This window comes from Trichechus manatus, unplaced genomic scaffold (assembly GCF_000243295.1).
Source record: "Trichechus manatus latirostris isolate Lorelei unplaced genomic scaffold, TriManLat1.0 scaffold00327, whole genome shotgun sequence".
In the NCBI taxonomy this organism is placed as follows: Eukaryota; Metazoa; Chordata; class Mammalia; order Sirenia; family Trichechidae; genus Trichechus; species Trichechus manatus.
Window position 1 is genome coordinate 342,026 of NW_004444263.1, and position 22,945 is coordinate 364,970.

General features: G+C 43.1%; 1 protein-coding gene across 3 annotated transcripts; it reads right to left on the bottom strand.

Annotated features, from left to right (window-relative positions):
* Positions 1 to 17,530: 17,530 nt before the first annotated feature.
* Positions 17,531 to 22,846, bottom strand: NEU1 (neuraminidase 1). Of its 3 annotated transcripts, none has more exons than XM_023725555.1 (6): positions 22,528 to 22,846; positions 21,970 to 22,162; positions 20,859 to 20,932; positions 19,850 to 20,032; positions 19,444 to 19,666; positions 17,531 to 19,346 (listed from the first exon to the last, which is right to left on the bottom strand). In XM_023725555.1, the coding sequence occupies exons 1-6, from the start codon at positions 22,687 to 22,689 to the stop codon at positions 19,120 to 19,122; spliced, it is 1,062 nt and encodes a 353-aa protein (XP_023581323.1). In that variant the 5' UTR covers positions 22,690 to 22,846; the 3' UTR covers positions 17,531 to 19,119. The 3 variants fall into 3 exon arrangements, with proteins under 3 accessions (XP_023581323.1, XP_023581322.1, XP_004390860.1); XM_023725554.1 differs by having other exon boundaries at positions 19,850 to 20,026; positions 20,670 to 20,932; XM_004390803.2 differs by having other exon boundaries at positions 20,670 to 20,932.
* Positions 22,847 to 22,945: the final 99 nt, after the last annotated feature.

The window sequence follows — 22,945 nt, forward strand, 5'->3', positions numbered from 1 at the left end:
CCATTTTGAAATCTCATCAAAGGGCAGAAAGGGGCCTCTGAGGAAGGCTGGACTAAGTGGTTGGCCCCATAGAGCCATAGGCGATCTAATATCTAAGCTCATTCTTACCTCCGCCAGATGTGGTCTAGTCGAATTTTACCATCGTTATAATATCTACTGCAACACTTATCACACTGTATTTCAATTATCAGTTTACATGTCTGTCTCTCCCACTAGACTAAGTTGAGAGCAAGTTCATATGTCTTTATTAATCTTTGTAACCCAGCTCCTGGCACAGTGTCTGGCACGAGAATACCAAAATCAACCGAACCCTTTGCCATTGAGTTGATTCCTACTCTTAGTGACCTTATAGGGCAGAGTAGAACTGCCCCATAGAATTTCCAAGGAGCGGCTGGTGGATTCGAACTGCCAACCTTTTGGTTAGCAGCTGAGTGTTTAACCACTTCCCCACCAGGGTTCCGGCACCAAAATAGGAGTTTGATAAAGACTTCTATTGCATAGACACATACCAGTTGGCTGCCAGTTAAGGTTACTTTTGCAGAGGGGATTGGAGCTAGGAACGGGTTGGGGTAGGAGACTTGGATCTCTGTGCTTGAATTCTTACCACTAAGAATGTACTATTTCATGATGGAAGGTCCCAAGCATGTAATTCTTTTTGGTTTTCAAGCATTATTCTATATCATTAGCATCATCGTCATCATCGTTGTAGCAGCTACCATGTATTTAGCAATTAGAGCACACCAGGCCTGTGCTAGGGCTTTTCTACCCCACATGACAGGTAAGGAAACAAAGGTGTAGGGAGGTTACATAATTTGCTTACAGAGACAGGGGCTATCAGAGTCAGAGGCGGGATTCAAATTCATTTCTTTCTGAAGATATGTATATATATATAGAGAGAGAAAGAGAACCTTGTTGGTGCAGTGGTTAAGAGCTATGGCTGCTAACCAAAGCGTCAGCAGTTCGAATCCACTAGCCGCTCCTTGGAAACACTACAGGGCAGTTCTACTCTGCTCTACAGGGCCTCTATGACTTGGGATCAACTCGATAGCAGTGGGTTTTCTATACATACATATGCTGGAGCCCTGGTGACCCAGTGGTTAAGAGCTCGGCTGCTAACCAAAAGGTCGGCAGTTTGAATCCACCAGCTGCTCCTTGGAAACCCTATGGGGCATTTTGGTTTTGGTTTTTTGGTTTATATAAAACTCATTGCCATCGAGTCAATTCCGACTCATAGTGACCATATAGGACAGAGTAGGGTTTCCAAGGCTGTAATCTTTATGGAAGCAGACTGCCACATCTTTCTCCTGTGGAGCAGCTTGGGGGAGCAAGCCAAGCGCTTAACCAGTGCACCGCCAGGGCTCCATCTATCTATCTATCTATCTATAGGTAGATAGATGGATATCCAGTGTACCCTTCACCCAGCTATAGAACTTTACCAGTAACTTAGATGCAAACCCCACCACACATCTGTCAGTTTGTTGTACTGTGGTGGCTTGTTTGTTGCTGTGATACTGGAAGCTTTGCCACTGGTATTTCAAATACCAGCAGGGTCACCCTTGGTGCAGAGCTTCCAAACTAAGACAGAAGAGAAAGAAGGACCTGGCGGTCTACTTCTGAAAAAATTGGCCAGTGAAAACCTTATGAATAGCAGCAGAACACTGTCTGATATAGTGCCAGAAAATGAGCCCCTCAGGTGGAAGGCAGTCAAAATACAACTGGGGAAGACCTGCCATCTCGAAGTAGAGTTGACCTTAATGACGTGGATGGAGTCAAGCTTTCGGGATCTTCATTTGTCGAATATTGAACAAAGCAGGAAGCATCAAAACAAGATGGAAGGAATACACAGAGTCACTGTACCAAAAGAATTGGTTGATGTTCAACCATTTCAGGAGGTAGCGTATGATCAAGAACTGATGGTACTGAAGGAAGAAGTCCAAGTTGCACTGAAGGCATTAGAGACAAACAAGGCTCCAGGAATTGATGGAATACCAGTTGAGATGGTTCAACGAATGGATGCAGGGCTAGAGTTACTCACTTGTCTATGTCGAGAAATTTGGAGGACAGCTGCCTGACCAACTGACTGGAAAAGATCTATATTTGTGCCCATTCCAAAGAAAGGTGACCCGACAGAATGCAGAAATTATCAAACAATATCATTAATATCACATGCAAGTAAAATTATGCTGAAAATCATGCAACAGCAGTTGCAGCAGTACATTGACAGGGAACTGCCAGAAATTCAAGCCAGATTCAGAAGAGGACGTAGAACGAGGGATATCATTGCTGATGTCAGATAGATCCTGGGTGAAAGAAGAGAATACCAGAAAGATGTTTACCAGTGTTTTATTGACTGCAAAAGCATTCGACTGTGTGGATCATAATAAATTATGGATAAAATTGCAAGGAATGGGAATTCCAGAACACTTAATTGTGCTCATGTGGAACCTGTACATAGACTAAGAGACAGTCGTTCAAACAAAACAAGGGGGTACTGCATGGTTTAAAGCCAGGAAAGGTGTGCGTCAGGGTCGTAGCCTTTCACCATACTTATTCAATCCGTATGCTGAGTGAATAATCCGAGAAGCTGGAGTATATGAAGAAGAATGAGGCATTAGGATTGGAGGAAGACTCATAAACAACCTGTGATATGCAGATGACACAACCTTGCTTGCTGACAGTGAAGAGGACTTGAGGCACTTACTGAAGAAGATCAAAGACTACAGCCTTCAGTATGGATTACGTCTCAACATAAAGAAAACAAAAATCCTCACAACTGGACCAATGAGCTACATCATGATAAACGGAGAAAAGATTACAGTTCTCAAGGATTTCATTTAACTTGGATCCACAGTCAACACTCATGGAAACAGCAGTCAAGAAATCAAACAACGTATTGCATTAGGCAAATCTGCTGCAAAAGACCTTCTTAAAGTGTTAAAAAGCAAAGATGTCGCTTTGAGGACTAAGGTGCACCTGACCTAAGCCATGGTATTTTCAATTGCCTCATATGCATGCGAAAGCTGGACAATGAATAAGGAAGATCGAAGAATTGATGCCTTTCAATTATGGTGTTGGCAAAGAATATTGGACTGCCAGAAGAATGAACAAATCTGTCTTGGAAGAAGTACAACTAGAATGCTTCTATGAGCATTCTGCTATGAGTCGAACCCGACTCAAGGGCAGCTAAAAACAACGACATATGCAAACCATGTCTCTTATTCAGTCTCTCTTCTCTCCCTTCCCCTCAGAGGGATCCACCAGGCTAAACTGTGGCTGTATCATTCCCTGACTTGACTTTGGAGTTTACTCTGTGAATGCATCTCTGAGCAATATATTATTTAGTTTTGCATCTTTCTGAATCTTATAAAAACGGACTAATTCCTCATGTGTTCTGCAACTTGCTTTTTTGTTCATGTATTTTCCTATAGTTAATTTAGATTCTACCCCTCCACACATGTTAATTTTTTTCCCCCACTATTAACATTTCAGTTTATTCTCTTCAAATTTTCCCAGTCACATATAACTTTTATCCTAGGTTTTCACTTAGTGTTCTCAATAGCTACTAAGTATTGCATTGTCTGAACTTATCGCAGTTTCTAAGTATTTACTCTCATTGAAAATACAGGTAATTTTCAGTATTGCAGTGAACATCTTTGCACATACAGCATGTGCTGTACTTGAGATTATTTCCTTATATCCTTACATATTTCCTTATATTCTGAGTTAAACAGTATCAACATTTAAATGTTCTTGAAACTGCCAAATTATCCTCCCTGAAGTTTGTTATAACGTAAACTTCCGCCAGCATCCTTGGAGGATGCTACCCCATTGTGTCTACTCCAGCATTTTGCTGACGTCATGGTGGAAAATTACACCTTACAATGTGTTTACATTTACATTTGTTGGATATCTAGTTGAGGTTGAGCATTTTCTCTTCTGCTTATCAGTTATCTATGTTTTCTCTTTAGTGCATTATTTATGTCCTTTGCCCTTTTATCTAGTGGAGTATTCAGGTTTTCTTACTGATTTGTAAGAGTGTTTTACATATTAAGATTAACCCTTGGTCATATTTATTTTTTTATTGCACTTTAGGTGAAAGTTTACAGCTCAAGTTAATTTCTCATACAAACATTTCTACACATAATGTTTTGTGACATTAGTTGCAATCCCTACAATGTGACAGCATACTCCTCCTTTCTACCTCAGGGTTTCTTGTGTCCATTCAACCAGTTTCTGTCCCTTCCTGCCTTCTCATCCTGCCTCCGAACAGGAGCTGCCCATTTGGTCTCGTGTATCTGATTGAACTAAGAAGCACACTCCTCACGTGATTTATTTTTGATTTTATAGTCCTGTCTAATCTTTGTCTGAAGAGTGGGCTTCAGGAATGGTTTTAGCTCTGGGTTAGAGCATCCAGGGGCCATAGTTTGGAGAGTTCCTTCGGTCTGTGTCAGACAATTAAGTCTGGTCTTTTTACATCCACACACACACACTTCTGACCATTTTTATTTTGAACCTTTAAAACTTTGTATTTCTTTAGGTTGACGAATGTCTTTGGGTAGTATGCAGGTAGTCCCTGACTTACAACATATTTGATTTATGATGAACCGCACTTATGACCATCTGTTTTCTTGTAGATCTTATCGTTAGTAATGTGTTCTACATACAATGTTGCAGCTCGTAATTTGCTGATATTATCATTCTCAAATGTTAACTTGCAGATGTTCAATGTCATGATTTACTGTTCAAAACACTGCCGTATAGCAAGCAATAATCAAAACTAAAAAAAGAAAAAAAAGAGGTATTTGACTTATGTCAGAACCTACTTACTACAGAGTTGTCAGAATAGAACTCTTATAAGTCGAGAACTACCTGTATACGATTTGTATAGCACTTGGCAATCTATCAAGTGAATTCTTCTAGGGTGAATATCACAGAAAGGAAGTATTGGGGGCTAGTTAAGATTCTGGAGCCAGATTAAACACTTATTAGCTATGTGACCTTGCCTAAGTTACTTAGCCACTCTGTGTCACAGTTTCCTCATTTGCCAAACAACAGTTAAAGAATACCTACTTTATAGAGCTGTTGTTGGAATTAATTAAATAAACGTAAATGTACTTAAAACAGTGCCTAGCACATAGTAAACCCTATGTATATTATTATATTATTTCAAATATTTTAGTTACTAACCTACATAGCCTAGCTGGTACCTTGTTATTGTTGTTGGGTGCCATCAAGTCAATTCCTACTTGGAGTGACCCCATGTGACAAAGTAGAACTACCTTATAGGATTTTCTTGGCTGTAATCTTTATGTAAGCATCGCCAGCCATGCGTTTACCCATGCTTTTTTAATCCTGGACGTCTTTATTAGATGGTCAACTTCATTTCTTGTACCCATGGTTAAGACCAAGGGCCTCTTCTGCTTTCCCTTGTCCTTTGCATGGTTCAAGTCCTCCTCAGGTGGTGAGACCCTCCTTCCTGGTGCCAGCCACAGGTTTGAGATAAAAGATTAAACTATAGTCAAGGTGAGGATGGCTATGTAAACTTTTTTTTTTCCAGACATGGAAATCACTGTCCAATATTCCTCCCCATCCGTGAGCCCCACAGCCTCTCCTCACAGGGGTAATGGTGATTTGATAAGACCTCCTGCCCCAAACACTATTTTGTCTCCTCACTCCACGTGACCCTATTCCCATACATGGGCAATAAACAGACCAAAAATATGTGGCTTATGATGTTTTTCTGTATGAGAAAGGAGGAAGAGGGAAGCTGGGGACAGTACTCCTCCTGTGTGAACTTTTGTCCTCTGAACTGGTATGACTGGTAAGCCCTCCCTCATCAGCCATTGTAAAAATGGTGTGGTGAAGGCTATCTGACCTCCTCTAACTTCCCAAGAGGGGAGAAGAATCAAAATCAACAGCATCAACCACCCAAGGCTGATTCCTATGAGGTGGAGGTCAGACATACCTCCTCTGGCCAACGTTTTTACCAATTCTGACATCAACCATCCCTCCCACAGCACTTTGCTACGTCTCTGCTGGGTTTGATAATTCATTGCAATGGCCACACAGAACTCACAGACAATATTCACAGTTATGGGGTTTATTAGGGAAGTAACAGGTTACAATTTAGGATCAAGAAACAACTTAGGATACAGTTCTTCCATCAGGGCAGCCTCTTCCCAGCTGTGCACTCTGGCAGGCCCCTTTCTGACCCTTGGCCCCTTGCCCTGACCTCTGCCCTGGTTGGCAAGTGTTACAAAGCTCTTTCAGCTCTGCTGATAAGTGCCCAGAGGCACCTCCCCAACCCCCCTACTCCGCCAGTAAGCCTCAACCTGAAGGTGCTTAGCTCTTTTGCTCAGTTGGTTGGCTCCGCCAATAAGTGCCCAGAGGCACCCTACTCAGCCAGCAAGCCTCCTGCCCGAAGGCCCTCAGCTCTCTTGCTCCATTAGTCTGTGAGGCTAACTCTGCCAAGTGCCCAGAGACACTCTACTTTGCAAAAAAGTCTCCTGCCCGAAGGCACTCAGCTTTCTCACTCCAATGGGCAGGAAAGCCCATGGTGCTCTTTCCTGAGAATCTCTTGCCAGTCTCCTGCTGGTCTCCTGGTTCTGCTGTCTCTGCTACTGCAGTTTCTCTGCTGCTGCTTCTCGTCATCTCTGGTGTTACAGCTCTGTCTCTCTAGGAGGTTCTCAGCACAGGGACTCCCGGTCCAAAGGATGCTCTCTGCTCCCAGCTCTTCTTGGTGGTGCTGAGGTTCCCCCCTTCCCTCCTCCAGAGTGGCTCATTTTAAGCCTAACAGGATGGCAAAACTGACCAATCCTCTTGTTAGGGTTCCATACACCTTATTTGCATGGTCCCACCCCCACAAGGATGCCATGTACCTTATTTACATTATTAGAGAATTATCTAATCCCCTTGGTGGGCCACAAGCACCACATTTGCATAGTCCCACCCAGTCATTTGGTGGGAGTCTCAAAGACTATGGCTAGAAGGCTGATATTAAGTAATTCACTGCATTGCAGCCATGGTGTCTCCTGTCTACTGGAACGGGGCTCTCAGGACCACTCACTCTTATCCTCAGGTAGCTTTGCCCACTGGTCAGAGAGGAGGGTTTTGCTTTCTCCCTTCTCGGCACTGGCTCCTATAGCTGTTACGTTTTCCCCTCCTGGGTCCATCCCCCTCCTGACGCTCAACATACACATGCTCCATTTTCACAACTCTTCGACATCTACATAGCACAGGCTTCTCTTACAATCTACCCTGACCATTGTTTTTCACAATCAAATGCATACTTACATAATATACTTAATAGAAAAAGGTTTCATTAAATAGCATTTATTCTTAGTACTACAGAGCATTTTGGTATTTTTTATTCTGTTCTTTTTAATTTTTAAAAATGCTGGCTGAATACTAAAGTAGTTATGAGCAAAATGACATGAATCCTGGGATTTGCTCTAAAGTATATCAGTCAAAAGTATAGCAATAACAAATTGGTAGGAACAGATGAACATGATTGGCAAATGTTGATAATTGTTGAAGCTGGGTGATAGGTACATGAATATTAATACTATTAAAAACTGTTTTGGACATTGCCTATGGGAATGTAACTTTATATAATCCCTTTGGAGAACGATTTGGCAATATCTAGTACAGGCAGTCTCCAATTTATGCCGTATTCTAGTTACCATGAACTGAAGTTATGACCATCAGTGTATCTGGAGTATTGCATCTTTCTGGGAGGAAGTTACAGGAAAATGCATGCAGAGGATATGGAAAAAATTGCTGAGTTAAGTGAACATTCCATTCCAAACATTTGATCAGGATAATATGATGGAAGAGATCTGTGGAAAAATTGTCTATATAACAAGAACACTGAGTTTAGAACTTGATATTGCTGATATGGAACAGCTCATAGATTACCAAGAAAGGGAATCGACCGATCAGGACTTAATGGATATTGAAGAGGAAAGAAATGCTGAAGAAAAAAGAAATAATGAGGAAGAAGAAGGAGAGAAGTTGTCAAAAAATTTTACAGTGAAAGATTAGCTGGAGTTTTTTCCTAAACTAAATCAGAGGCTTCCGTTGCTTGAAAACATGTACCCAAATGCTGATTGCTTTGCTAAAGTCAATAGGCAGATTCAGGAAGTAGTGAGATGTCACCATGAAATATATGAAGAAAAAAAGAAAAGGACCATACAGACAACTCTCACTAATTTTTTGACTGGAAATGCCATCCCCATTCCCAGGGGTAATCCAGATAATCCAGAAGCTTCCCCAAGTGGAGTTACTACCACAACTGATAAAATGCCAATGTCATCCAACTCTTCTTCATTGTCAGAGTAAATTTTTATGACTTGTGTATTTTTTATGTATTAATATGTATCTGTAAATTTATATGTAATGTTCCAACCCCAAAGACAAATAAAGATCGGATATAAAGATACTGATTATAAAAGACAATAATAGTGAAAATTTTTTAAAAAGAGGTATTCAACAGAATCCCATCATAAATCAGGGACTACCTGTAATTTTGATGAGACACATTCTCTTAAGCCCAGCATTGCCACTGCTGGTACTGCATCCTAAAGAAAGTCACATGTATACACAAGAATTTAATGAACGAGGAAGTCATTGGTAGTATTGTTTATAGTAGCAAAAAGAAAAAGGAAACAACCCAAATATTCTCCAAAAAGAAACTAGATGAATTGTGGTATATTCATAAAATACATTATCCTGTGACATGCTAACTACAGCAGTGACAGGACTAGTATACCACCATGGATTAATCCCACAAAGAATGTTAAGAAAAAAGGCAAGTCACAGAAGAATATACACATAGCATGTAATGATAAAAAACATTCACAACTAAACAATATATTAAGGTGAAGTATAATGTAGTAAAAATAGAAAGAAATGCATAGGATTGCTCAGTACCAAATTCAAGAAAGTAGTTACCTGGGATACAAGAAAGCTCGTATAATTTTTCATATTTTTTTGTATGCCTGAAATATTTCTTAATAACTTAAAAACATGGCTTGGGACCTGTGAATCCCAAAGGGCTGAGTAAAAGCAAAAGCTAAACCACCCCCCAGGGACACTTCCATACTCTGAAGCTTATGCTTGTAACTCGCTGAGAAGACAACCGTGTAGAAGATGAGTCAGATTCAAAAACACAGGGGAATCCACCCCCACGGGAGCAAGTCAGCATACAAAACAACAGGTGACTTTACAGCTAAGAAACTCAGATAACAGAGCACCCTCCAAGAGCAAACAGTAGGAAGGCGGATGTTCAAAGAGCTAAAGGAAAGTATTTAATCCATATTGAAGGAACAGCACATTATAAAGAAAAAGCAGGTGTATTTGAAAAGGAAACAGGAAGAAATTCAAGAATTGAAATAAAAAAATAAATACATATGTATTACATGTATAGACAGCTTAAACAACAGACCAGACACGACTGAATAGAGAATTAGTGAGTTGGGAGAAGAAATTACCCATCGTGTGGAGATGAGAAATCAGAGATAAATAATATGAAAAGGAGGTTATGAAACACGAAGAGTGGAATGAGATGCTTCAACCACCAGGCAATGCTTATTTAGAGATGTTGTCACCATGCTGGTTATTTATGATGCTGCAGCCAGAACAACTGCGGGCGCCATCTTTAGCTCTGTCCTTTGGCAGATGGGGGAAGTCTGGCTTTGAGCAGCTCTGGCCCCTCTGTTTGTTTATTACAGTACTTTCCTTTCTGTTAACATCCCACTTTCCCATTATTGTCTTTTGATTGTTATTTCCCAAAGAATAAGGAAACAGAGATTACTATAAAGGTTAAAGTACCTGCTGGCTCTTAAAATGTTAAATTCTTTTCCCTCCAGTCAGGTGAGCCACAGATAAACATGGTTCAGTTCTAGGCTGGCTATTGCCAGTCATTAAACCATTAAATTCTAGAGAATGTAGTAGATAAGGATGTCAGCCAATAATCCCTAGTTATATGTTGATGTTGGTAATAAACCTGGAGGTGGGAACTATCTCTACAGGGCCTTGCAATAGTGGCAGGTACCGCCCTGGTTCAGGGAGGCCCCCCCAACCCCACCCAGCCCCGTTCCCAGCATCTGGAATGGCTGGGTGCCACGTCGTGACGATTTCTCCTGTAGGAGGCTGGGCAAGCACAAATATTGTATGATCCTGTGGGCTATAGTTAGCAGGTTTGATTTTTTTAAACATTGCATTAAAATATTATTTAATTCCTGAGTTTTTTTGTTGGCCCCTTATTTCATGTCCCAGGCGAGTGCCTCACTCAAGTCCTGCTTTGTGGGGCATGGGGAGGGCTCTTATTTAACTTCCAACCCTTCTCAGGCCCTAGCTTTGTCTCCTGACCTGAAACATGTGATCCATTGAAACCCTGATTTAGGCCAATGCCCCTGGGGCTAATACCAGCTCTGGGTTTACATGCTTTTCTGGATTCTTGCTATTATTTACGGTCTTTGAGGATTTCCCTTACTCTCCTGCCAGCTTAGCCTTGCCCTAAAAATGTGTTTTAAAAAGTATTCTGTCTAGAATATCAGGAAGGAGAAGATCTGTCCTTTCATTGCAGTAATTTGAATATAGGCTTTTTTTTTTTTTTTTTTTGGTCAAGAAGGAGTGTAAATTTCTGCCTCGAGTATTGTCCTTTTTTGAAGAACTATCTATATGGGATCAAATTGACAACAGCAACTCAAAGGGTTAGATAGGAAATTTAGGGGGTAGTGAGTTTATGTTAATGGGAGAGGAACAAATTGGAAAAGGAGAGTAAGAATGTGTGCACAACTGGAAGAATGTAATCACTGCATTGAATTGTACATGTATAAACTGTTGAATTGGTTGTGATCATTAAGGTTGTGTGTCATCTTGGCTGGGCCATGATTCTCAGTGGTTTGGCAGTTATCATATGGTTTGGTAGTCGTATGACTGATGATGTGATCGCTTCCATGATGAGATTTGATATAATGTGATCACTTCCATGATGGGATCTGCTGTGAGCAGCCAATCAGTCGAAAGGGAGTTTCCTTGGGAGTGTGGCCTGCATCCAATATAGGTGGACTTCCTGGCAAGGCTCGTGGGCTTTTCCTTGCTCTGAATCCTGCAGCTGGCTCCTGCTCATCTGACCTCTGGCTCTTGGGACTTGAGCTAGCAGTTTACCTACCTTCTTGCCTGCTGATCTTGGGATTCATCCATCTTTGCAGCCTGTGAGCAAGAGTCCTGCTGTCTGACCTGTGGACCTTGAGTTCACCAGCCTATGGCTACGTGAATCAGGAGAAACCTCCAGCCTGACTCACGGACTTGGGACATTCCAGTCTTTACAACCATGTGAGCCATTTCCTTAATATAGATCTCTCTCTATATTTATACACTTTATTGGTTTTACTTCTCTAGAGAACCCAGCCTAAGACATTGGTCTTGCTGTGTATATTTTCAACAACAACAAAAATAAAATAAATTATATATTAAAAAAAGAAGTATAAGCCTTTGTCCTAGATCTTCTTTGTAAACCCCTTTGTGTGTGTGTGGGTGGTAGGGGGAGGGCAAAGAAACCTCCTCCTACTCCTTCCTGGTATTAAAACAAAAATCATATTAAGCCAATAATAGAAATTGATTGAAATTTATTTAATATACAATTTGCAAATTGGGGTAATATACTACCAAAACAAAAAAAACTTACTGCTGTTGAGTGGATTCCAACTCATAGTGACCATATAGGATAGAGTAGAACTGCCCCATAAGGTTTCCAAGGCTGTAATCTCTATGGAAGCCGGCTGCCACATCTTTCTCCTGAGGAGCAGCTGGTGGGCTTGAACCACTAACCTTTCAGTTAGCAGCCAAGTTCTTTAAAACTGTGCCACCGTGGCTCCTACCATTTGACTAGGGAATCAGAAATGTTCCGAAGATGAAAGAACTTCCAAAGATTTTTATATCTCATGTTATAGACATTGCCATGGAAACAGGGCCAGAACAGTGTGTTTATATAATAACAATTTACCCTAAAACACAGCTTCTAGTCTGACCTTGGAGATTCTGACCACACATTGATAACTTTTCAAAAGCCCCAATGCCTAAGGCAAAATAGTCTTACTAAGTTACTTACTAGGCTATTGTGTGACTTCAAGGTGACTTTAGGAAACCAGTTTTCTCAAGCCTCAAGGTTCAAAAGAAGCTCTCAGGGCAACAGCCTGGGTGGGTCACTCCAACTTCACGGAGCCCAGAAATCTGGATTCCAGTAGAAGTAAACTCCATTTCTCAATTTGGTAATGACTTTTGGTTATGAGGGCTACATTAGTTAATTCATGTATATGGTGCCTGGTCCCTGGTATTTGCTGCTTCGTCAATATTAGTTGTTACTATCGCCTTTGCTCAAGGCAGCTGGATAAGACACCCAGAGCCTAGAACCAGAGCAATTCTAAGCAAAGGGCTGGGGGAGGGGGAGGAGTGTGTGTGATGGGGAGGAGGGCCTGAGCTAGAGCACTGGGAGGCTTCATGCTAGAATTTGGCTGTTGACCCATGGTGGCTTTCACCAGGCTGTGGTTTCAAAGTCCACTTCATCCCACTTTACAAATAAGCGCTATGTTGTTGTATTTTTGTGTTCCATCAAGCAGATTCCGACTCATAGCAACCCTATAGGACAGAGTACTACTGCTCCATAGGGTTTTATAGGCTGTAATCTTTACAGGAAGGAGCCCTCGTGGCACAGTGGTTAAGCCCTTGGCTGCTAACTGAAAAGTTGGCAGTTCAAACCCACCAGCCGCTCTGCAGAAGAAAGATGTGACACTCTGCTTCCTTAAGGATTATAGCTTTGGGAACCCTATGCGGCAGTTCTTTTCTGTCCTATAGGGTTGCTACGAGTTGGAATTGACTTGGGCAGCAACTGTTTTTTTTAATCTTTACAGGAGCAGATCGCCAGGTATTTTCTCCTGTGGAGCCAGTGAGGGGTTTCAAACCACAGGTTTCCACCTTTTGGTTAGCAGCCCCTTAACCATTGTGCCACCAGGGCTCCTTATAAGCGTTATGCCTTCCTCTTTACAATCTCTCTAAGCAGAGGATTCTTGGCTATGAAAAAGGAACAATGTCACTTTCTCACAAGCCTCCTGCCACCTCTACTTCTCCAGGCAGACAGCCATAGTATCATTTCCCCTTTCTTCTACTTCTTGTTGTTGTTTGCTATCAAGTTGATTCCAACTCCTGGCAACCCCATGTATGCAGAGTAGAACTGCCTCATAGAGTTTTCAAGATTGTGACCTTTCAGAAGCAGATCACCAGGCCTGTCTTCTGAGATGCCTCTGGGTGGGTTTGAACCACCAACCTTTCAGCTAGTAGTCGAGTGCTTAACAGTTTGCACCACCTACGGGCTCCTTTTTCTTCTACTATTTCTGATAAACTTGTCAACAAGACTTTGTCAGATGTGCAATATTTAGTGGTATTAGACATGCAGCAAATATCCCAGTTGCTGAAGATGCCACCCCTAACCATTCTCCCTTGCTTCATATCTGTTTAGTGATCTTAGGAGATCCCCACAATCACAGCACCTGCATTTCCCCATTCATCTTCCCTCAGCTGTTCTCCTGCTGCGTCTTCCTTCAGGCCCATGCGTTCTGCCTCCAAATGGGTCTGCTGTGTGGTAACGATGCACTTCACTGACCAAAGCCGAGTATATCACCTTACTCTGAGAACTGGCAATTAAAGGAGGAAATTAAGCATTCATTCTGCCCTTCCTATACAAACTGTGTTTCAGGGCAATCAAATAGCCTTGATGAAGGAAAGCTCTTCTTTTCAGAAGAATTCCAGCTAACAAATGAATTTTAAAATCACCATTTTACACCCCTGGAGAAAAAAATTTATTTAGGCAAACATCATCCATGATGAAACTGTCTGTTGAAAGGTTGATGAAAGAACTTTCCAAGGCAGGGGTCAGACTGTGGCCATCTGAACCTGCTGCTCAAGCTCAGCTTTACTCAGAGAGGGACAAGCAGATAGTATGTGTCTTCCGTTGGCATACAATAGGAAGCACCCGATACCTATGAAGGAAGCTTGTCCCCCCAAAACAAAATCTGAGTCCAATCAGACCTTCAGAGTTTTGATAACTGGAAAAACAAAGAATGGAGGGAAAAGTTCAAAAGCACCCTGAGGAAGCAAAAAGCAAATCCAGAGAGTGGAACGTTTCATAGGACAAATGACCTTGTTTCCGAATAAATGGCATTTAAAAAAAGAAAAAAAAAGAGGAGAGGAGGTGACACTTCTATAGAAAAGAGATTTAAGAGACAACATCACTATGTAATATGCAGATTTTCTTTGGATCCTGATTTGAACAAATCAACTGTAAATAAGATATTTTTGAGATATTTGGTAAACTTTGAATATTGGCTAAGTATTAGATACCACAGAATTATTGCTAATTTTTTCGGCTGTGCATGGCATCATGGTCATATAATAGAATGTTCTTTTTTTATTATTATAGCTGAACTAGAGCAATAGTTTTTTTTCTTAAATTTTATTTATTTTGTTGTTGTTGAGAATATACACAGCAAAAAATACACCAATTCAACAATTTCTACATGTACAATTTAGTGACACTAATTACATTTTTCGAGTTGTGCAACCATTCTCATTCTTCTTTTCTGAGTTGTTCCTCCTTCATGAACATAAGGTTCCCATCCAATCTTTCGAGTGGCTGTTGTCAATTTCATCCCATATATAGTTTTTAAAAGAGCATAATGCTCAAGGCAGACCTTTTATACTAGTTAAGCTAAACTACTGTTTGGTTTTAAGATGATTTCAGGGGATATTTTTGGTTTAAGTTTTAAAGATTATCTCAAGGCAGCAGTTTCAGGGATTCATCCACCCTCCATGGCTCCAGAGAGTCTAGAGTCCATGAGAATTTTAAATTATGTTCTACATTTTCCCCCTTTTGATCAGGATTCTCCTATGGAACCTTCCATCAAAATGTTCAGTGATGGTAGCCGGGCACCATCCAGTTCTGGTCTCATGGCAAAGGAGGCAGTTGTTCATGGAGGCAATTAGCTACACATTCCGTATCCTCCTCCTATTTCTGTTCTGTTCTCCTTCTTAGGTTGCTCCAGATGAATAAAGCCCAATTGTTGTGCCTTGGATGGCTGCTTGCAAGCTTTTAAGACCCCACGCACTATTCAATGAACAAGGAGGTAGAACCGAAGCACTGAACACGTTGTTAGGCAAATTAAGCCAATTCAATGCCCCATGAAACCATGGCCCTGAACCTCCAAACCAAGGAACCAAATCCCATGAGGTTTTTGGTTGTACATAAGCAGCCTCAGCATCTACTTTTTTTTGGTCATTTTTGTAAATTTATCTATTACACACTTTTTTCAATTTTTTTACAGGTGTACAACTTATTGACAGCAATTATAATATAGTAGGCTGTGCAACCCTACCCTTAATGTGATTTTCCATCACTGTTAACCTCCCACTTTCCCCCTCCCTCCCTCCTGCCCCTGGTAACTACTAATAAACTTTGGTCTCTATATTTGCCTTTTCTTGTGTTTTTATATAAGTGAGGTCATACAAAATTTTCCTTTCATGATTGGCTTATTTCGCTCAGCATAAAGTTTTCAGGCTCCATCCGTACTGTAGCATGTATCAAGACTTCATTTCTCCTACTGGTTGAGTAGTACACCACTGTATGTATTATCACATTTTGTTTATCCATTCATCTGTTGATGGGCATTTAGGTTTTTTTCCACCTTTTGGCTATTGTGAATAGTGCTGCAATGAACATTGGTGTACAAGTCTCTTTTTGAGTCTCTGTTTTCAAGTGTTTTGGGTACACACCTAAGAGTGGAATTGCTGGGTCATATGGTAGTTCTATTTTTAGTTTTTTGAGTAACTGCCACACTATTTTCTACCATGGCTGTACCATTTTGCACTCCCATCAGCAACAGATGAGGGTTCCAATTTCCCCACATCCTCGCCATTTGTGAAGTTATTTTCTGCGTGTTTTTTTTTTTTTTTTAATCTTAGTCATCCTAAACCCAAAAAAACCCAAACTCATTGCCTTTGCGTCAATTCCAACTCATAGCGACCCTATAGGACAGAGTAGAACTGCCCCATAGGATTTCCAAAGAGCTGGTGGATTCAAACTGTGGACCTTTTGGTTAGCAGCTGAGTTCTTAACCACTGTGCCACTAGGGCTCCTCAGCCATCCTAGTGGAAGTGAAATGGTTTATCTCATTGTGGTTTTGATTTGCATCTCTCTGATGGCTAATGACGCTGAGCATCTTTTCACGTATTTGTTGGCCATTTGAATGTCCTCTTTGTTGAAATGTCTAAGTCCTTTGTCCATTTTGATTGGATTATTTGTCTTTTTGTTATCAAAGTTTTATATATATTTTGGTTATTAGATTCTTGTTGGATATATAGTTTCTGAAGATATTCTCCCTTGGTAGCTTGTCTTTTCACGTTTTTGGTAAAGTCTTTTGATGAATGAAAGCTTTTAATTTTTATGAGATGATTTTTTTTAAAGAGATACATACTTAGGAATGTAGGGGTGAAGTATCATGAGGCCTGGGATTAGTTTTAAAATACTTCAGCAAAGGAAATAAAAAGAAAAAAAGGAACGGAAGATACAAATGTGGCAACATCTTGATAACTACAGAAGGTAAGTGTTGGATACATGGGGTTCGTTATACTATTTACTACTTTTGTGTGTTTTTTCAAATGTCTGTAACAAGAAAAATTAAGTATTACATTATTGACCACAAATTCCGGAAAAAAATATTTAAAAATTATACCACGTAAATATACATGTAACAAAACATTGGCCATTTCAGCATTCTTCACATGTACATTCAGTGACACTGTTTATCATGTTGTGCAACCATCACCATTATCGGTTTCCACATTTTCATCATCCTTAACAGAAGCTCAGTGTTCCCTAAGCAATGACTTTCCCCTTTTCCCCTCCCTCCTGCCTGCCCCTTGTAACCACTAATAGACTTTTGTCTCTATACACTTGCCTATTGTAGATATTTCATATAAGTGGGATCATACAGTATCTGTGCTTTTGTGACCCTGAAAACATTATGCTGAGTAAAGTAAGGTACTGAGAACATTGTAACATGTATTAGAATTTTATCTCTCTTTTTGGCTAAGTAATGTTCCATTGTATGTATGTACTACATTTTGTTTATCCATTTGTTGATGGACATTTAGGCAGTTTCCACCTTTTGGCTATTGTGAATAGTGCTGTAATTAACACTGGGGTACAAGTATCTATTTGCGTTCCTCTTCCAATTTTTTTTTGGTATATACCTAGGAGTGCAATTGCTGGATCATATGGTAATTCTATGTTTAATTTTTTGAGGAACCACCAAACTTTTCCACACTATTTTAAAATTCCACCAGCAATGGACGAGGGTTTCAATTTCTCTACATCCTCACCACCCCTTGTTTTCCGTTTTTTAAATCACAGCCATCTTAGTGGGTGTAAAGTGTATCTCATTGTGGTTTTGATTTGCATCTTCCTAATGATTAATGATGGTGAGCATCTTTTTATGTGCTTGTTGGTCATCTGTATATCTTCTTTGGTGAAATGTCTATTCAAGACCTTTGCCCATTTTAAAATCGGGCTGTCCTTTTGTTAAGTTCTAAGAGTTCTTTATTCTGGATATTAAACTCTTATCTGATATCAGGCTTTCAAAAATTTTCTCACAAACTGAGAACAAAACTTTTTAATTTTGATGAGGTTCCATTTATCTATTTTGTGTTTTGTTGCTTATATTTTGGTGTCATAGCTAAGATTCCATTACTAAAAACTAGGTCCCAAAACATTACTCCTATGTTTTCTTCTAAGAGTTTTATGGTTTCATTTAGACTTTTGATTCATTATGAGTTAGTTTTCTATATGATGTGAAGTATCGGTCCAGATTCACTATTTTGCTTTTGGAAATCCAGGTGTCCCAGCATCATTTATTGAAGCAACACTTCTCTCCCCATTGGACGGATGTAGCACCCATATTGAAAATCAATTGACCATAGGTGTACGGGTTTATTTCTGGACTCTCAATTCTATTCCATTGGTCTATCTGTCTATCATACCAGAACCAGACTGTTATGATTACTGAAGCTTTGCAGTATGTTTTGAGATCAGGAAGAGTGAGTCCTCCTACTTTGTTCTTTTTCAAGATTGCTTTGAGTTGCTATGAGTTGGAATCAACTCGATGGCAATGGGTTTGGTTTGACTATTTGGGACCCCTTGCCACTCCATATCAATTTGAGGATTGGTTTTTCCATTTCTGCAATGATAGCTGTTGGAATTTTGATGGATATCGCTGAGGAAAATTTTAAACATCTTGTGGAGTTTCCCTTCCTACTCCTTACTACACTCATGAAGATCAATCTGTGTTTCTGTGAGAAGACGGAATCTCAAAGAGAAAGGAGGATTTCATTTGTCAAGGTCCAATTTTCATTTGGCAATATGTTTCATAGGCAATAAGCACACCAGCTCCCTCCCCACAACTCATTCCCTCTCTCACAAGTGTATTTCAGAAAATAAACATGAAGACGTGCATCGACAGAACCACAGAGCCTCTACAAATGTTCGTTCTCTTTCATTAAAAATTTTTTAAGTTACATTGATGCACAAATAGTAACAGGGGAGGGGTGACACTTAGTTCCTTACCCTGAAACCAAATATCCTGAGCCTCTGGGACTCCCTTCTCCAATGCCAGTCACTTCCTCCACCCCCAAAGAGGAAGCTCTGCCTACTCAATTCTGAGGTCACATTTATTAAATTCTACAGGCCCACCTAGGCCCCACTTCCACTTCGCCCAAGAAAAGGACCAATCACTGTCCTAGGAGGGCAGAGAGGGTAAAGGAACCACATGCAGGGCTGTGGAAAGGAAGTGCTTCCAGTTGAGGGTGGGACTTCCTGTGTGAGAAGAGGAAGTCAGGCTTTTCATTTTAACAGTCACTTCCCTGTCAAAGAACAGGTGATTCTGCAAAAGGATTGAGTCTAAAGGAAGGTGGAACTACCTTTTAGGTACCCCCCAGCAGATCCCTCTATAGACCCATGGTCTTTAAGGCTGAGTCCAGGGCCTCTTACCCCTATGGCAGGAGTACAGCTCAGAAAATCCCATAGATGCTGACCTTGGCCAGGGAGATGCCCTCTGTGCACTGGTACCGGCCTTTCTCATACAGGACGTAGAGCTGGGGAGCCTGGCCCTCCCCACTCATGCTGCCCTCCAGGACTGCCAAGGAGGAGTAGCCACTGGGCCCTGGCCATAGCTGGAGTCTCTCTTTCTGCCATGAGGTACCATTGCTGAAGCTCCAGCGGAGGGTCAGGTTCACTCCTGGGGAGACAGCATAGTCAGGGAAAGGAGGGCCTTTGCCTAGACCCTCTCTGGGCACGGAGGCTCCCCCAACTGACCTCACCCATCAGGCACTTACGGAACTCTTGATGGGCTGGGTTGGAGAAGAAGACAATGCCGCTGTTGGTGGCTAAAGCTCCTGCAGCTACCACGGGGTCCACGAGCTCTTCGTCAAAGGTCACATCACGGGGCCGCAGTGTGTCACAGGCGTCATAGCTGCGGAGGATCATTCGGCAGTGGCAGTGGTAGTTGTTCTGGTTCCGGGCATTGATGATGACGGAGCCATCAGGGAGCTCATAGGGCTGAGGGGAGAGACCAGGGTCTCAGGGGAACCTCGGAGGAGGAGAAAGGGCAAATGCCTCTGTCTCTGAGGGGAACAAGGCTAGGAGGGACAGAGCTGGGCAGCCAGGCCCTGTGTCTGGAGGGAAATGGTGCTCTTGAAGACAGGGCAGGAAGAGTGGATGGGAACAACCAGGGACCCTGACCTGGCACTCATCAGGACTGAAATCATGCTCCTGCTTGGGCTGGCCATAGGGGATGCCAGTGACCCCACTCCCGTAGCGCCAGGAAGCACCGTGGTCATCGCTGAGGAGGCAGAAGACCCCATCCCGCTCTAGCGTCCCATGGCCACACACGATAAGCCGGCCCTTCCACGGCTCCCGCTGTTTCTGTGGAAAGGGGAGTTGGGTGTCACAGGAGACACTGCAAGGGCCCCAAGGCAGAGAAGGGGTGCCCACACCACCTGGAACCTACCACCTCCCATATGTGAGGACATGTCTGGTCCCCTTCAGTCCTGCCCTTGCTCACTGAGGATCCCAGGAGGATCCCACAAACACCTACTGCTGGAATTAAGAGGCTCTTTTTCAGAATAATCTTCTTCAGGACATCCAAGGTATACAGCTGGACAGGGTGTGCAGCCTACAAGGGGACTCAGGCAAGAGGGTACATGGGAGCTTAAACCCAACCTGTTCTCCTTGCCAAGCTCTGCACCATGGCGTAGGCTTGTGTCTGCCTAAAGAAAGGGGTGCATTTTTCTAATTTGTACCACACAAACTAGTACAGCCCTGGTGGCAACCCCCAAAAGAGAAGACAGTGGTAACATTCCATCTTTCCCTGGTAGGCTGTTCCTTCCAGGCTGTCCCCTTTTTCCACAGAATCCCACATGAGATGGAAAATCTGATGCCACAGGATCTTCTTCTTAGAAAGGAGTCAATTTTTTTGCAGAGGGAGGGAAGGAGTCCGTTTTGGGGCATCCCCCAGACTCTCCACAAAGCAGCTCCCGTACCCATCTCCCAGGACAGACACCTGAATGCCAGAACCTGGTCCAGGGGCAAACATCTCAGTGCCGATGTCCAGGGAGAGGTTCTGGGGTTTGCTCCAGGAAAGGCCATCGTCCTTGCTCCACACCAACATGGTGGAGGCCACCTGGCAGCCGAACTTGTGAGCACAGAGGGAGTAGAAAAGGAACACCACTCCTGTCTCAGCATCGCTCACCACTGCCCCCAGGTTCAGCCCATCAGGGGTCTCCCCATCATCTATGATGAACTCTGTTGGGGACCACGTGCTGCCTGAAGAAAAAAGGGAAGACACCCAGGGTGAGTACTCAGGAGGTACCCTTTCTCTCCCCAAATCATTGCTGTTGAGTCAATTCTGATTCATTATGATCCCATGTGTGCAGAGTAGAACTGTGCTCCATAGGGTTTTCATGGCTGTGAACTTTCGGAAGCAGATTGCTGGGCCTTTCTTTGAGGTACCTCTGGGTGGGTTCAAATCACCAATCTTTCAGTTAGTAGCTGAACACTTAATCATTTGTGCCACCCAGGGAATCTTACTTTCCACCACATCCTGAGCTCCTTTGTATTCCTCAAATACTCTTCCTTGGGGCCTCTGCACAGACTGTAACCTGTCTAGTCACTCTTCCTCCACAAGGCTCACTGTCACCTCCTTTGAGTCTTTGCTCAAATGTCACCTACTTAAAATCGCAATCCCTCAAACGCCAGCATTCCTCATACCTCCTACTGTTTTGTCTCCATTGCATTTATCACCTTCCAACACAAAAATAAACTTTATTATGTTGATTGTCTGTTTCTCCCCAATATAAAATAAGCCCTGTGAGGAGAGGGATTTTTGGTTTGTTTCGTTCATGGCTGTATTCATTGAGGAATTGCTGGGTGGTGCAAATGCTTACCAAGCTTGGCTGCTACCTGAAAAGTTGGAGGTTTGAGTCCACCAAGAGGTAATCTGCGTCGGAAAAATTAGCCATTGAGAACCTTATGGAGCACAGTTCTACTGTGACACACGTGGGGTCACCACGAATCAGAGTTGACCAGACGGCAACTGGTTTTGGTTTGGAGTCACAGAATCTAGAACACTGCCTGGTATATAGCAGATAACCAATAAACGTTGACTGAAGAAATGTTCAACTCCTTGGTAATCCTAATGTCTACATCCCTGCCCTGGGCACCTTCACTCCTTAGGCTCCTCTACCTCTTAGGGACCCAGGCCTCCAGCCCTCCAAGTTCCCCTATCCTAAGAGCCCTTGCAACCTACAGGCACCCCACCCAGGCAACCTACACCCGTTCTTGCCACCCAGGCGTCGTTATACCCTGGTCAATGGACCTCCGCAGAGCGATGAACTTGGCCCCCATATCTGACGCGGACATTTTTCGGGCCTCAGAGAAGGCGAGGAGAGTGCCCCGAGGAGTGGCGGTGATAAGCGGAATGCGGAAGGTGTCCACAGAGCCGATCTCCTTTCCGCTCACCCATAGCAGCTGCTCCATGGTCACCAACGGCTGCACCTGCGACGGAAGGAGTTTGTCGGTTCGGACAGACTTGTGAACTTGGGATGTGGGGGCGGATGGATAGCATCTCGGACTCAAGTTCCCCTGGGACAGGAAAGTGATGGGGATTCGGAGCAGGGGTGGGGTCCCAGAAGAAGAATGAGTAACCTAATGGAGACTTTGGAGCAAAACCGGGTCTCTGAGCCGGGAGGGGCGAGGAGGTAAGGAGTCCTCAGAGAGGGGACCCAAAAGAGGGGAGCGGGCTGGGAGCGGGGGGAGTGGTCTGGAGCGGAGAGGGGGGCTAAGTTGCCCGCGTTCCGGGGGACACCGGGCATAGACCGCCCGCTCGGGTCGGGGAAGGGGCTGAGTGGGGGGTGACTCACCAGACTGAAGTCGTCCTTCGCCCTGGCTCCGAATCCTGCCGGAGACAGCAGCAGCAGGAGGGTCGCGGCAAACACCTGAGCCGCAAAGTCTCTCCAGATCCCCAGCATCCGCGGTCCCCCGGGTCTACCCAGGAACGCTGTGCGCAGTAGCTCCACCGTCATTGCTCCCACGCGACGGCCGTAACACTAGCCCCCCGAGCTAGACAGGGGCTGGAGCCGGTGGCCTGACCCGGCCCTTTAAACCCGCCAGTGTCATCCACACAGACCGCTCCTCCCGCCGGCCCGGGGCCGAGCTTCCATGATTCTAATTGGCCTCACGTGCTACGGGCCCTCACGTGACCCTCCGGCGCCGCCGAACTCGCTTTTCAATTGGCCCCCTTGAAGCTCGAAGCGCGTGACCCGGAAGGAAGCTGACTGG